A 14,332-nucleotide genomic window follows, 5' to 3' on the forward strand; every position below is an offset into this window, starting at 1 on the left:
TCTTTCTCCCTCCTCCATATGACATCCTTTCATATATTTGAACATAGAACTATGTTCAAATATATTCATATATTTGAACATAGAACTATTTAAATAAGTAATAAATAGCAGATATTCATTTGTAAGATTCTAATATATGTATTAAATTAAGTAAATTGCAAATTTAATAGGGTATCAGAATGTTTTTGGTTTATGTAAGTTTCATGTTTATAAATAAGAAGTATATATTTTTGCTAGATTCCTGAAGAATGGTCTCAGCACATAAAAAGAAATAGCCTATAATGCAAAGTATTGTTTCTGATACGTAGTCTTTGTGTCCAGCAATCTTTGTTAATAAATTTCTCCACGCTTAAGGTTTGTTCAAGGAATAATTAGCACAATGCTATCTAGGTTGCTTTTGAAAGCTTGTCAAAATCATTGATTCAATCTTCTCTCTTTAACACGACCAGAAGTATACAGAGAGGGCTTTGTGTCATCTTTTGTCTAATATTTGAGTGATGATATTGCTCAGATCTTAGTTTCTCCTAAACAGGAAACACTATAATGTAGAAACTAGCCTGTGAATTTAAAAGAGTGTCATATTGGAATTTTTAGTTATATAATTGAATATAGATTTCTAATCTAATCTAGTCTCTTGATATATATATATTTGCTCTGAAAACTTTATACAGTCATACCTCATGCTGCGTCCGCTGTGGGTTGCGTTTTTCCAGGATACGAACCCGGCAGACCCGGAAGTGTTTACTTCCAGGTTGCGCGCATGCACAGAAGCGTTCTGTGTGCTTCGCACATGCGCAGACGTGCTCTATTGTGCTTTCATGCACGTGCAAAAATGCCACTTGGGTTGCGGAATTTTCGGGGTGCGAATGGCACCCCGGAATGGATCGGTCTTCTGGATATTTAGGTGCATAGGTCGCTTTGATCCTTCTTTAAAAGCCAATCTCAGTGATGAATTTTAAAATTAAGTGTACAATTCCAATTTCTATAGAATTTTTGAAAACCAGATAAAATTTGTGTCTTTCAAGGTAAGTCTGATGTGCAGTTATTAGATATTAGACGCAAGATACCCAACATTCATGATCCTATGTATGCTTACTTGTGTTCATTTACACAGGTAAATGTGTACAAGGTTATGCAGAAACTTAAACCCCATTCATATAAACATAACTGCTTATAAGCATGTACTAATGTGTCCCCTTGAATTCAATAGGACTGCCTTAGATCATACCAAACAAAATATTAACTGGAGCTGGCTAGAACTTAAGATCTAGTGGAAATGCTACAGGACACAGTTTTTCCATATGTCCAGGCCTAAATGTCTGGGATTATCAAATAGTAGGCTATTAAAACCAGACTGATTCTTTTTCTATAATAGGGAAGTAGCTAATAACATCTTCCCCTGTCATGTTTAAAATATCTCAGAGTGGTTATAGAACTAATAGGTGTGGTAATGGGAGATGTAACACTATTTTTAATCTAACCTCTTTCATCCAGTTAAATCTAATGTGAGCCACTGAGGTCATAGGAATTGATAATCTTGGACTATTAAGAGTTGAAAACAAGATTCTTTGAGATGCAAGCATGACCTGAATGAAATGTGGGCAAACATCTCATCAGCATTATAGTCACATGTGGAACCATAAATACCACTTTAATAATACTGTTTATTGACAAGTGGTTTCCAAAGCTTTGAAATCAAGCAGGACGTCTGAATCTTTCTTTTTATTTATTTTTAAAGGTGGTGACTTTGAATTTAGAATCCAAAGTATTTGATATAGATGCTGTACATGCTGAACTACACATGTTTAAAGCTGTGCTAATTTAGGATGACTGTACTGTCTGGTTTGTCAGTGGTTGCAGTACCACATAGTCTAACTACTTCAAATTCCTTAGTTTGGTAGCTACCTTAAAGGTTTTGGTGAATTAGGACTGCCTACACACCAACCTATTTGTAGTACAAAAGTGCAGTCTTTCCTGATTCCAGAATTGTTCATGCTTCTCCTCTACATGTTGCTATCAATGTAAATTGAGTCTAATTCCTGCCAACAACAAGGGTAGGTGTGGATGCTTAATGTGTTTTCAAAACCCTCCGCCTTGATTAGACTATCCATGCCTTTTCCTCCCTGCACATGCCTCAGGTGGATGAAGGAGGAAGCGGTGATTGAGATCTTAGTATATGCCCTCCCCCCAACATCTTGAGCAGGTGTGCATAAACCCTCAATTGCCAGGACTGCCTACATCTGTTTTCATTTGTTCTCAAATGGACATATTGTGGGGTAATGCAGAAAAATATTTTATTTTTGATATGAAATCAGTTTCTTCAGACGTGCTTTTCAGGAGAAGAAACAACAACATCTAGATTGTGTGTGTGTTGTGTAAAAAAAGAACTCAGTCTCCATTGATTCTAGAATAAAATGTGGTGTGTATGTAGCCTGAGACAGAGAGGGGTTCTGGCAGCCATGGATGTGCCTTGTTTTTGTTTGCTGAGCATGGCTGCTTCAACACAAAGATTGCTCTTGCAATTCTTTGAGCCTTGTTTTTGCTTTTCTGTGATGGCTACTTGCCTTGGGCTGAACTTGTCAACAGAGCTGACATTTAAGGCCATAGCTGCCAAGTCTCCTGTTTTCCCCGGGAAATCCCTGTTTTCCCAGCTGTTCCTAGCTGGGGAAAAAACGGATTTTTTTGTTTTTTCCCGGTTTATTCTGGCGCGGTGGCCATTTTGGAACTGGGCGGAGCATGCTCAGAAGCGACTTTTGATGCTGCTCTGCCCAGTTCCAAAATGGCTGCAGTGCGACTTCTGGCACGGCGGCCATCTTGGAACTGGGCAAAGCAGCATCAAAAGTCACTTCTGAGTATGCTCCGCCCAGTTCCAAAATGGCGGCAGCGCTACTTCTGGTCTGCTATTTCCGGCCCGGTCCCTTATTTCTCTGACAGCAACTTGGAAGGTATGTTTAAGGCTTATCTGTACAACTACTTGGAAAATTGTCAATGTGCATCTGGGACACCTCTGACCCATAATCAATATGCTGGAGACTTTTTCCTAGTTCTCTTGACTATTTGTATGGAAATGGCGGCTGCTGTGGTCCTTGCTGGAATAGCTACATGCGGGTCTGATGAGGGAGTATGGTAGTACCTACCTTTTCCTTCTGGATGTTCCCTCTCTCACCCCTGGTGTTTGAGCTAAATCACTGAACTAAGTGCATAGCCGACTTACAGTAGGTTGGGGATTTTACCAGTTGGATCCAGAGTTTTCATTAGTGGAATTGCCCTGGAGGGAACTGTAGGAAGGGAAATTGAAGAAAACAGCCTCTCTCCATGGCAGCTTCTACTAGAACTCAAGTCCTTCTACAGAAAGAAAGTGCATTTCTGTTTTGGGGCATTCTGAATCCAGCATCGAAAAGTGTCAATGGGAAAACTAGTGCTAATTTTTTTAAATGTTGTATATAATATACAGAGTATGTATACATATGTCTACCCAGAGAGAGGTGGGGAGGGGGAGAGAGAGAGAGAGAGAGAGAGAGAGATACTTTGGCTTGAAACCATTTTTTTTGCTTTCCCATAATTTGAAAACAAGTTTAATTTATGGCATGAAATTATAAAGGCCATTAGTGTCTTTGCATAGTTCAAAAAATTAAAGCAGCTGAGATATGGAGGTTTAAAATGTAGCTACTCTGCACGCACATTAACAACTTTTCTTTAAGGATTTATATCGCCATCTCTTCTGTTTCATGCATAGTGTAATACACAGATTTTATAGCATGTTACTTTTTAAATATGTAAAACTCCAGTAGGAGTCATTATGCCTTGTGCTATAAGGTGTCTGTAGATTAATGGTCACTGGGACATTTTTATATTATAACTTTCAATTTCCTGATGTTGCAGTTCAAGTGTGGTGTATACTGTCTGTGTGTGTGTGTCTGTGTGTGTGTGTGTCGATAGAAATGGTTCCTTTTTATACCATGTGTAGGCAAACTAAGGCCCATGGCCGGATCTGGCCCATTCACCGTCTCAATCTGGCCCACGGACGGTCCGGGAATCAGCATGATTTTACATGAGTAGAAAGTGTCCTTTTATTTAAAATGCATCTCTGGGTTATTTGTGGGGCCTGCCTGGTGTTTTTACATGAGTAGAATGTGTGCTTTTAGTTAAAATGCATCTCTGGTATATTTGTGGGGCATAGGAATTTGTTCATTTCCTCCCAAAAAATATAGTCGTCCCCCCCCCCCCCCCGCACAAGGTCTGAGGGACAGTGGACCGACCTCCTGCTGAAAAAGTTTGCAGACAGTCTGCATACAGTATGTTCATGTGAACCATTTTAATTTGGCTTCATTGTGTGCTTTCCATAGTACTATGTATACATTATGAAGCTGTACAGGAGTGAGACTGTGGCCGTGTGGCTGGCACAAGGCAAAACTTGCTGCCAATCCACTGGTTCCACTTAAAGACCTGCCCCTGCTGCCACCTCATCCCAGCCTTGTGTAGGAAAGCAGCAACAACTTTGGCATTGGGAGGGGAGCTCTGTGGCTCCACCCCACTGCAAATTCTGCCCCTGGAGAAACTGTGTCTGTCAAATACCTTCCTATGAAAAATGGGGTGAAATCTACCCTTTTCATTGCAGAAACAACACAGAAGCAGACCAACAATGCAATCCTCCTAATTGAGTGTGAGCTGCACAGTAGTATACGCTGTCCCCAAATTTCAGTCACTTAACCATTTACAGTTTTCTTTCTTGCGGGGGGTGGGGGGTGCCAGCGGCAAAAAAAAAAAACAATATTAACCACCCAATATGTCTTGATTTTTGCCACTTGGGTACATTTCCTCCAGTTAATGTGTTAACTAAATAAGGGGGAAATGCCCCATGCAGCAAGCACTTTTTTAAAAAATAAAAAATTTTCAAGCAAAAACTGACCCAGAGAAGCAGACAAGTGCACTTGTTTTGGCACATCACATGTTTCTTTATTCTACTATGCTAAGACACATTGTAAGTCATCTTAGTTGAGAAAACTACTTCAGAAATGTATGTATCTGTAAGTTTTTTGTTTTTTGTTTGCTTTTCCTGGTAGATTTGGTGTGCGCATAATGCTTATCCATGGTTTACTGGACCTAACGGTCAGGGATCCCTTTACCTTTTTTACACAAGCAAGAAAGAGTCCAAATGAAGTGTTGGGTTTCAGCATTCCCCCCCCCCCCCGATTCCTGCTGTGTTGTTTCACTTTCAAACAAGATGGCTACTGACCGATCTGAAGATTGCTGCTGCATTCTGGGAGTTGTAGTCCAATAACATCTGGAGGACCGCAGTCCCCTTGTTTGTTTGCTTTTCAGGGGTTCAGACGGTGTTTTTCTCAGTACTACCTGGAGGTGTCAGGAAGCAAATTTGGGCTGTTTTGCATGCAAAACATATACCACTGAGCATTGGCTTTTCCCCAGTTCTTCTTCAATCCCTCACAGAAGAACATGATGGTCACTCTAGATAATTTCCTCAAATTGTGAAGCCTAAGGTAATGAACTCGAACAGTTATCTTTCATGTAAGCTGAATTGCTTTTTAAACTAAATTGCAGTTTAAATGTTACTTACATTGTGTCAGTGCGTGGGAAAATATATATAATAACTGGAACTTGTTTAGAAAGACTGGTAAAAGTTTGCTGTTGGCTGTAATTTGTACATAACTTGCCCAGAAAGAAACTTTATCATTTTGTCAAAACAGTGTGATCTCCCCCACCCCCAATTTACTGTACCTATGCCACTATAGTCACCTTTGAACATGTATATAGCTGTTCAAAGTATATGCTCATTATACTTTTATTAGTCATATTTTACCACATTTGTTAAAATGCAGTTGTAGCGTTTATTAGCAGGGGTTTCCAGGAGAAATAACAAGCATGGTTGGTAACTGAAATTATTTTAGTAAACATTTTGGTGGGGTTTCCTTCCCCGTGGTTCTGTATTTAAAACTTAGTGAAGAGAAGAGGTGGCAAAAAAGAAAGCAAGTAACATGGTAATACTTATTTAATTTTGATTTGGCTGTATGTACACATACACTGTTTGTTTGTTTGTGTTTAGATATGTTTGTTCCTCTAAGTAGTGCAATGTGTATGTCATATCAACGAAAGGTTTGTGGCAGAGAGAGATGTTATGTTTTGTACCTTTTGTTGAGCAAATTTCCCTTGTGTGGGCCTTTAACCATCACTGGAACCATTCCTGAAACTCAATACTTTTGTTTCCTATAACCAAAGAAATTATCTACCTATGGAATATATTAACTGTTGCACCCTGTATTTTTCATGATTGCTAAAATGTTTTGTTGGAAGGACTTCTAAATACAATATGTAACTTACACTGCCCATTAGGTCACCATAGGGGGGCTAACTATGGCTCTGTGATTTGAGCTAGGTTGACATCTGTGAAACCACATTTATTAATGTACATATGAAAGAGTAAGTGCATTTTCTTTAATAAACCCTCAGCAAATTGAATGAGGTTTCTTGATTTTGTATGTATTCTTTTTTTAAAAAGACAAACAAACCAACAACTGCAATTTATTATTACTTGCCTAGCTCATGTGATCTGTGAAAGATGAAACCTTTTGCTATTTAATATTTTTTTGTAAGTTTCAGAGAAGAGTAGAAATTTAGAGTGATATGTATGAATGCAATGTTTTGGACAAGATATAGATGGAATACTAAAATAGAGCTTAGCGTTAGGTGCCTGAGCCAGCACGAGTCTCAGGCTCATGTTGTCTCCCATCCCAGAATTCTGAATCTGTAAGTGAAAATGCCTCTTGAACCCAAGCTCTAGTTTGCAAATACTGGGATACCATGTGCATTCTAGACATCTGTGAGGTTGCCAGTCATATTTGACATTTGAAAATCTTTGGTTCCTCAAAAGAGAAAGAAATCAAGGACACCTGATGGCTCAAAAAAATGAGCCATTAGTGACCTATGAAGTGTCCTTTATGTATTCTTTCCTGGTCCCTCCCTCTACACAGCTCATCTATACCTAATATTTATATTTTGTCATTTTCTTTTTACTACCTCCAGCGCTAGCAAAAACTGTTTCCAAGCTTACTGAAAATCTGCATGTTCAGAGCAGTATAAGGCAGGCATTGTGTTGATTTTATCAGGAGACTTTTATGTGCAGCATTTATGATTTATTTTTTAATTCCATTTCTGAGTTGCATTTCCCACTTACCAGGAGTGACCCAAGTGATAAACAATATATAATTGTTCTGGTGTAGAACCTAGCTTGCTTTTATTTGGTTCTGTCTCAAAAGTGTTGTGTACTTTGACTTTAGCTTAAAAATATATATATACTGGTCTGGAATAAGCCTTCGCCAACATTTTTTTGTCCTTTGCCTATTTTATTTTTATTTTTGATGTTGGAAATAGTGTCCATGATCAGAAGCAGATACACTGTTTAAGTATTGGAACAAAAGGTGGAAAAGTTTTCAAAGAACAAAATGCTGCTGCCTGTCTCCTATTCACTGAGGAGCTGACCTGTATTTGAATATCAAGGTTCTTAGCAATGTACCTTCTTGGGGGCTGGGGTGTGTGTGACTATGATGTAATGCAGAACAGTGAATTTTTCAAGCCGCACAGTGATGCACTCCTGAGAATGGAACCAAGCCATTAGTACATCACGGAGAATTACTGATTCCAAAGAGACACCCTTGAGAGAGGAAGTACTGTAATGAGAAAGCAGCAATGTTGTTCTAATATTTGTTGTTTCCTTTGAAATGGCTAAAATACCTGAAATGATTTATACCTAATTGAGCTTTGCATTCCATCTGATAGGGTAAATGTTCTCAGGCCATTTATCATCGGTGGCTTTTCAAGATCTCCTAGGAGTACGTGGTGTATATTTACCTTAACTTGGCTAGGTCAAGGGAAATAGCATTTTTAAAACAACAACACCGAAGCAAAACAAGAATAATACATGATACCCTATGAGGTTGTAGGAAAACTAGAAACGCAGGGCTGGCATGATTTACATACTTTCATCCTGCCCCCCTTGTTGCTAATAAAAATATGTCACATAACTAGTTAAAATGTGTGGATTAATACTACTACTACAACTAATAATAATAGTAATAATAATAATAATAATCTACAATATTAATTGGTACAAGTTTTAATTGCTCCTGAGAATGGGTGTGGCTTGCTGGTGGGGTGAGAAAATGTATGCTGGTGGGGTGAGAAAATGTATTTCTATCCAGTTCTGCTGTTAGTTGTGTCTGGGATTGAAAGAAATGTGGATCTAATCCAGGGGACTCCAAACTAAGGCCCAGGGGCCGGATGCGGCCCAATCACCTTCTAAATCCGGCCCGCGGACGGTCCGGGAATCAGCATGTTTTTACATGAGTAGAATGTGTCCTTTTATTTAAAATGCATCTCTGGGTTATTTGTGGGGCCTGCCTGATGTTTTTACATGAGTAGAATGTGTCCTTTTATTTAAAATGCACCTCTGGGTTATTTGTGGGGCATAGGAATTGGTTCATTTTTTTCTTTCAAAATATAGTCTGGCCCCCCCACAAGGTCTGAGGGACAGTGGACCGGCCCCCTGCTGAAAAAGATTGCTGACCCCTGATCTAATCCTTAATGTCCTGTTCTGAAACAACAGCCTGCATGTAAGAACAGAAACTGAGAAAACTTTCTAAATCAGCTTGTGATGTGGCGTGGCACAGTGTAGTGATCTGCTGTTCAAAAAGCGTGTATCGGGGTCAAGGCTGGCCTAGGACATTTTGCCACTTGTCCTGTACCCTGCTATATTTATATCCTGCATTTCCTCTAGGGAGGTCAAGGTGGCATACACCATTCTTTCCCTGCTTTATCCTCACAACAACTCTTTGAGAAAGGTTAGGTGGAGAGTGAGTGGCCCAAGACTACCTATCAGGCTTCATGGCACAATTGGGATCTGTATCTAGGTCTCTCCAAATCTAATTCAACATCACCATCGGCATCATAATTTTCTTTAGTGTTTGGTAGGGAACCTGTTCCGCTCTAGATGTTGTTGGACTGCAACTCCCATGATCCTTGACCACTGGTTACGCTGGCTGGGGCTGATGGGAGTTGGCTCTCTTAGCTTCTTGTCAATCAGATTAAGGTATGATTTACTACCTGAAAATAGTCAGTGATGCGTCATATACTCATTCTGCACAGGGCAGCATGTCCTCCTCTTTGGAAAAGGAGAGGATAATTCTGAATTAAAACAACAAGGGTATGTGCATGGACTACATGAGGATCATAAGCAAAATACACACACAATCATTTTTTGCCACTTAGCAGCATACAAACGTCTTCTCTAGCTTTTGAGCCTTTTTAGACTATTCTGCTCTCTCTTTTTTGGGGGGGATGTTGTGTTGTGTTTGTTTGTTTGTTTCTGCCTTGGTTTTGTATGTCAGCTGCCCTGTGGCTGAGAGTGTGAACAACCTTCTTAAAGTGTACAATATTGTTCTGTTCCAGCTAGTTTGATGTAATAATGTATTTTGCATCTCCTCTAGGGGCTGAAAATGTCACTTAGTTCTGCTCCCAGCCTTCTGTAGCTTTAAGTGTAGATGTCCTTGGGGTTGAAGACTCAGACTGGGTTTCCTTGGGCTGCCCCTAGTCAGATTTCTTTTAGTCATCTTTCCATATTGCCTTTAGTATGAAAGATTATTTTGGTTGAACTGTGCTTGAAATGTCTTCCAGTTTTTTATGTACCATCAGTCACAGGGCAATCTGTATTAGAAAACAAATGTGCGATATTTTGTAGAAACAGCTAACACCAACATTAAAATAAATATATATTTTAAAATAATCTGCTAAGTTAAAAGCCTAAACATTTTCAAGCACATGCCTGTATGACTGAACTGTTAATTGTAACCTAAATTTTAATGGAATGTGACTTTGATTAATAGATACTCTCCTTTTTCCATGCTTGCAATTTTAATTAGTCTTTTTTAAGTTAAACTTATTAATGAAACAAAAAGATTGAATCCCTTTAAAATTGAGCTCACTGGCTGAGCTCTTGTAATGTGGTTCTGCTTTTATCATGATCCTATATGACACATTTTTAAATGAAATAATTATAATGTAGGCTTTATTAATATGGTTTTTATTTTTTTGTAGGATCCTGGGCAACTTTGGAAACATATAGGAGAATGAGTGTTTTGCTGATTGAAGCTTTTTATGGAGGTTCACACAGGCAGCTAGTGGATCTCCTACAAGAAGAAATAGAAGACTGTGTCCTATTTACTCTCCCTGCAAAGAAATGGCATTGGAGAGCAAGGACTGCAGCACTCTACTTCATGCAAACTGTGCCAGCCAGCATGGACTACAGGTAAGGCGAGCTATGGATACCTTCGTAACTCCAGATCTTGAATTTACGTATTTACTCATATACAGTTCCGCAACCTTTCTGTAGAACTGAGATCACCCAAGGAAGGTGCCTTAGATACATGAGAACGTTTCCACTTTAAATCCCAGGCATTTCCAGTTGGTCAGAGCCAACTGTGTTCTACAGACAGTGATGTGAGTGAACAGATGCCCTTGTGAGTGGTCATGTGCCATGATCAAACCGGTGCCACCATGCCGTAAAGACATAGGTCTGCATACAATTATGTACACATGGGGTGAGATCCAAAAAGCTACTTTCAAGGATGCCCATTGGTGTGGGATGTAAAAACAAAACAAAACTCTGCAGTCAAGTCTCATGCTCATATCACAGTGTACTCTTGAAAAGGTAGATGAGTTGCTTTCCAGAAACACACACCAAAAGTTCTGCATGCCCAAGGCAGCTAACTGCTTGGTTCTTTGAACACTGGCTGTACGTGTAGTCTGCCTAGTGACAGACATGGATCAAAGAGCACCCCCGGACTGCGTAACTGCTTGTCCAGAGGAAGTGCAACCCTGTCCAGAATAGGCAATGGACCTGTCTCCTGGGCACAGGGACCACTCGCCTATCACTCTTTCAACAAGAAGTTCAGGGCATCACAACAGCTTGTTTTATTCTGACAGAATGCTGTGAGGTGGGCTAGGCTTCAAATGAATGACTTCCATAAAGCCCAACGATTAGCCAGGTCTTCTCAGTTCAAAACTAGCATTCTCTCTGCAACACAACACTGGCTTTGGGCAGTCTTGTAAGTAGCACAGGAAGCCTTTTAGCAAGCTGGGAAATTGTTTCTTGTTCATTGGGAACCTAGTCACCGAGCAAGCTAATAAATAGTCATGGTTTTCAACCCTGAATTTATTTGGCTTTTCTAAGCCCCTAATAGGGAGCAAAAAAATTAAATATGTAAGGACGGACTCTTTCTCAATTGTCTTTCCTCACACTTGGATTTGTTTATTCTCCAGATAATTTCCACATCTAAGGGATAAGAACAGTTTCAATAGATTGACAGCATTTGGTGTGATTGGTTTTTTCAGACCCAAACTTCCCCAGTGGACGTAAGCAACCAGCTCCAAGAGCTGAGTCGTGTGAATCTAAGTTTGATTTTATGCTACGTTGAAGTATTTGCTGTGCATTTTGACCATGTGGAATAAGACCATTTTTAAACATTTAAAATAAAGCCCTTTAAATATATTTTATTTTCTCTCTGGCTTTTCCTTAGTTTTTCTCTGCTTCTTCTTATTGCATCTAAGCTGCCAGTCTGGAACAACTTTTCAGAGGGGGGAAATTGTTCTGCCTGAGGTGATTGAATATGGGTTTTGCTTTGCTCGACTTCGAAACAATCCTATTTTGTAGGAGTATGTATGACAAACTATTATGTAAATTTTTTTTCTACATCACAACCACATCCTCCAACGCATTGCAATGTTATCTCAGCTCCTTCAAGGTCAGCAGCCCAAGCTGTCCAGCGCTTGCCGTATTAAGCTAATCAGACATAACTCATAGCCATAGACTTCATTAGTTTAACGTACAGTTACATTGACCTGAGATAACTGAATTCCAATTTGTCAAATAACCTACATTTTAACAGAAAGTACTAGAAGCTTAAAAACTGATTCAAAGTTAGCAAATCTGTCATGTACTTATGTGTAATGTAACCTTCATAAACACCAACTAAATCTACGCTTAACCAATACAGCATAATGAGGAGGTGATGGCCCTGCTGTTGCTATTGGTATCTGATCAGAGAGAAAATAATTCAGAGAGTTTTATATAGGTAGGTGCAGGTTCAATAGGAATGTACGTCGCTGGTAATCCAGCCAAAATTAAGCAATTGAAAGTCCCATTGATTTCAGTGAGAGAATTAAGCATATGCTGTTAATATTAATATTCTAGTGCTGCTACTAATGATGAGGGTGTCAAAGGAGGGCATTGGTAGCAATTGATAAAAAACTAAATTGCACTCTGCTCTCAATTTTGGGGTTGCTTCTGAAAGTAGCCTTACTCGTGTCATAATGCCATGTGTTTTTCTCTGCTGCTACCAATCTCATGCCTCTGCTCTGTGCATGGGGGGGGGGCAAGGATGGTTGTGACATTGGGGCAGGGCCAGCAACAGTTCCACATCCCTTTCTATGCATGGAATTCTATTCATGCATATGACACATGCAGGGGGCACCTCTATATTTCTGCTGTCCTCTCCCATGCACAAAAAAGTCAATGTAAGTTGTTCCCATCTAGTGCAAGAGCTTTTTATCCTTGCAGAGTTCAAAGAGTTCCGCTGTGGGGTCTTCCTGATTTTTCCTTCCATGCAATAGAAATGAAGCAATCAGAGAAGTAATTTTACCAGTCTTTCCCCCCTCCTGCTTCATCATGGCACCTGTCTGCAAACAAAGGACATAAGAGGAGGAAGGAAGGAATGAAAGCAGGAGCTGGTTTTTTTTTGCAATTAGTGACACTGGGCAATTAAGACTAGCTGAAATTAATTGGTTAATAATTTGTCAGCGGAAGAATGGGGGATTTTCAGATTGTGGTAGAGAAATTGCGGTGTACAAAGTCCTTATTCCAAAGGGAACTCCTACATTTTAGTTGGGTCTCATGAATGAGCTAGAATGGATGATGAACATCCATAGCTAATGCCAAGGCTTTTTGCAAACAGAAGGAGTGTTATGGGTTAGGGTAATGATGAAAAATAGATACTGCAGTTTCTTTTAATATAGAGCCATGTGTCCTGATTATCTGAAAATAAGCTGAACCTATGAATAATATAGAAATAAAATAAATACAAGACACTTTTAAGAGGATAAACTATACTAATTAAAAATCATAAATGTAGAAATACTGAATCATAACATGCAATTTCATTATACTATAGTGCTAGCAATGTAAATACCAATATATATGAAACAAGGCACACATAATGCATTTGAATAAAACAAAACAATTCTTCCGATTCTCTAAAAACCTAAAATGGAGGAAGCAGATGTGCTGGAAAAGAAAACCACAAAGCTTTTATTTTCTTATTAGGGCAGGTTTTTTGAAAAATCAGCAAAACCTTTATGCATTAGTGATGACTATAAATCTACAAGTGCTCTGAGTAGCATGATCAGAATACTATTACTGCTTTTGTTAATCAGCAAGTGATATATACATTTTTCACATGGTTGTTGGTGTCATTATGTTCAGAGTCCTGGTCTGCCATGTAACAGAAGGATCTCATCAGTTTGCAGTCGTCTCCGTGTGTTTATATAATTTGATGCTAATAGGAATTGGTGGACACTGGCTCTAGAACTTAATAAGGCAATATTATTAACTAATATTTCTCCATCCAGAATGAATTATGCTGAGAAATGAAATCTGGAGAAGTCACCCTTGGCTGTTATGACAAAGCGTGTTCTCTTCATGGAGAGCACGTGTTGCAGTGGGGGCAAAAAAGACATCCCTCTGTTGCTGGGCGGGTTAGTTTGGATGGCTACGAATCTTATTGGGCACTCCTTGGTCGCTGGGGAGAATTTGATGTTGCAATTTATGATTCATGGCCAAGGGGCTATTTATTCCCTGTGTGCAGCGTTGAGCTGCCTCTTTTCGCTGCATGCATCAGATCACCCTCCCACCCTCCCACCCTCCCTATATTTAGGGCTGTTCGTGTTGACCTTGCTATGCTTTGGGGCAGGGGCCTGGTAGGAATTTTTCCGTTTGGCTGATTGGCCGGTGTCATTTGGTTTTTTGCCTACTGTGTAGCAAAATTGTCACAACTTGTAAAGTTGCGGTTAGGCATTGGTTAAATTTGGTTGGTGGAGGGGGTATGGTTGGCTGTGCCTGCCCCTCCAATGCTGCTGCTGCAAGGGTATTCCGTTAAAGGAATCCAGGGGCTCGCCATGCTCTTGTCCGAACCCCTGGCAAGGGCTAGGGCCACACAAGAGCCCCTGGGAGCATTTGGGGAGAGGTGAGGGCCTGGCACCCAACTCTATT

General features: G+C 39.7%; 1 protein-coding gene across 13 annotated transcripts in view; it reads left to right on the forward strand.

Annotated features, from left to right (window-relative positions):
* Positions 1 to 14,332, forward strand: part of QTMAN (queuosine-tRNA mannosyltransferase) — a 341,618-nt gene that overhangs the window by 44,978 nt on the left and 282,308 nt on the right. For all 13 annotated transcript variants that reach the window (XR_015948081.1, XR_015948080.1, XR_015948082.1 and 10 more), the window contains one exon: positions 10,105 to 10,315. Coding sequence is in view for 8 of the 13 variants with exons in the window: in XM_088661745.1 (XP_088517871.1) it covers positions 10,137 to 10,315 (179 nt within the window). In the remaining 5 variants the exon portion in view is untranslated. The remainder of the gene's footprint in view (positions 1 to 10,104; positions 10,316 to 14,332) is intronic.

This window comes from Zootoca vivipara, chromosome 1, assembly GCF_965207765.1.
Source record: "Zootoca vivipara chromosome 1, rZooViv2.hap1.1, whole genome shotgun sequence".
NCBI classification, from domain to species: Eukaryota; Metazoa; Chordata; class Lepidosauria; order Squamata; family Lacertidae; genus Zootoca; species Zootoca vivipara.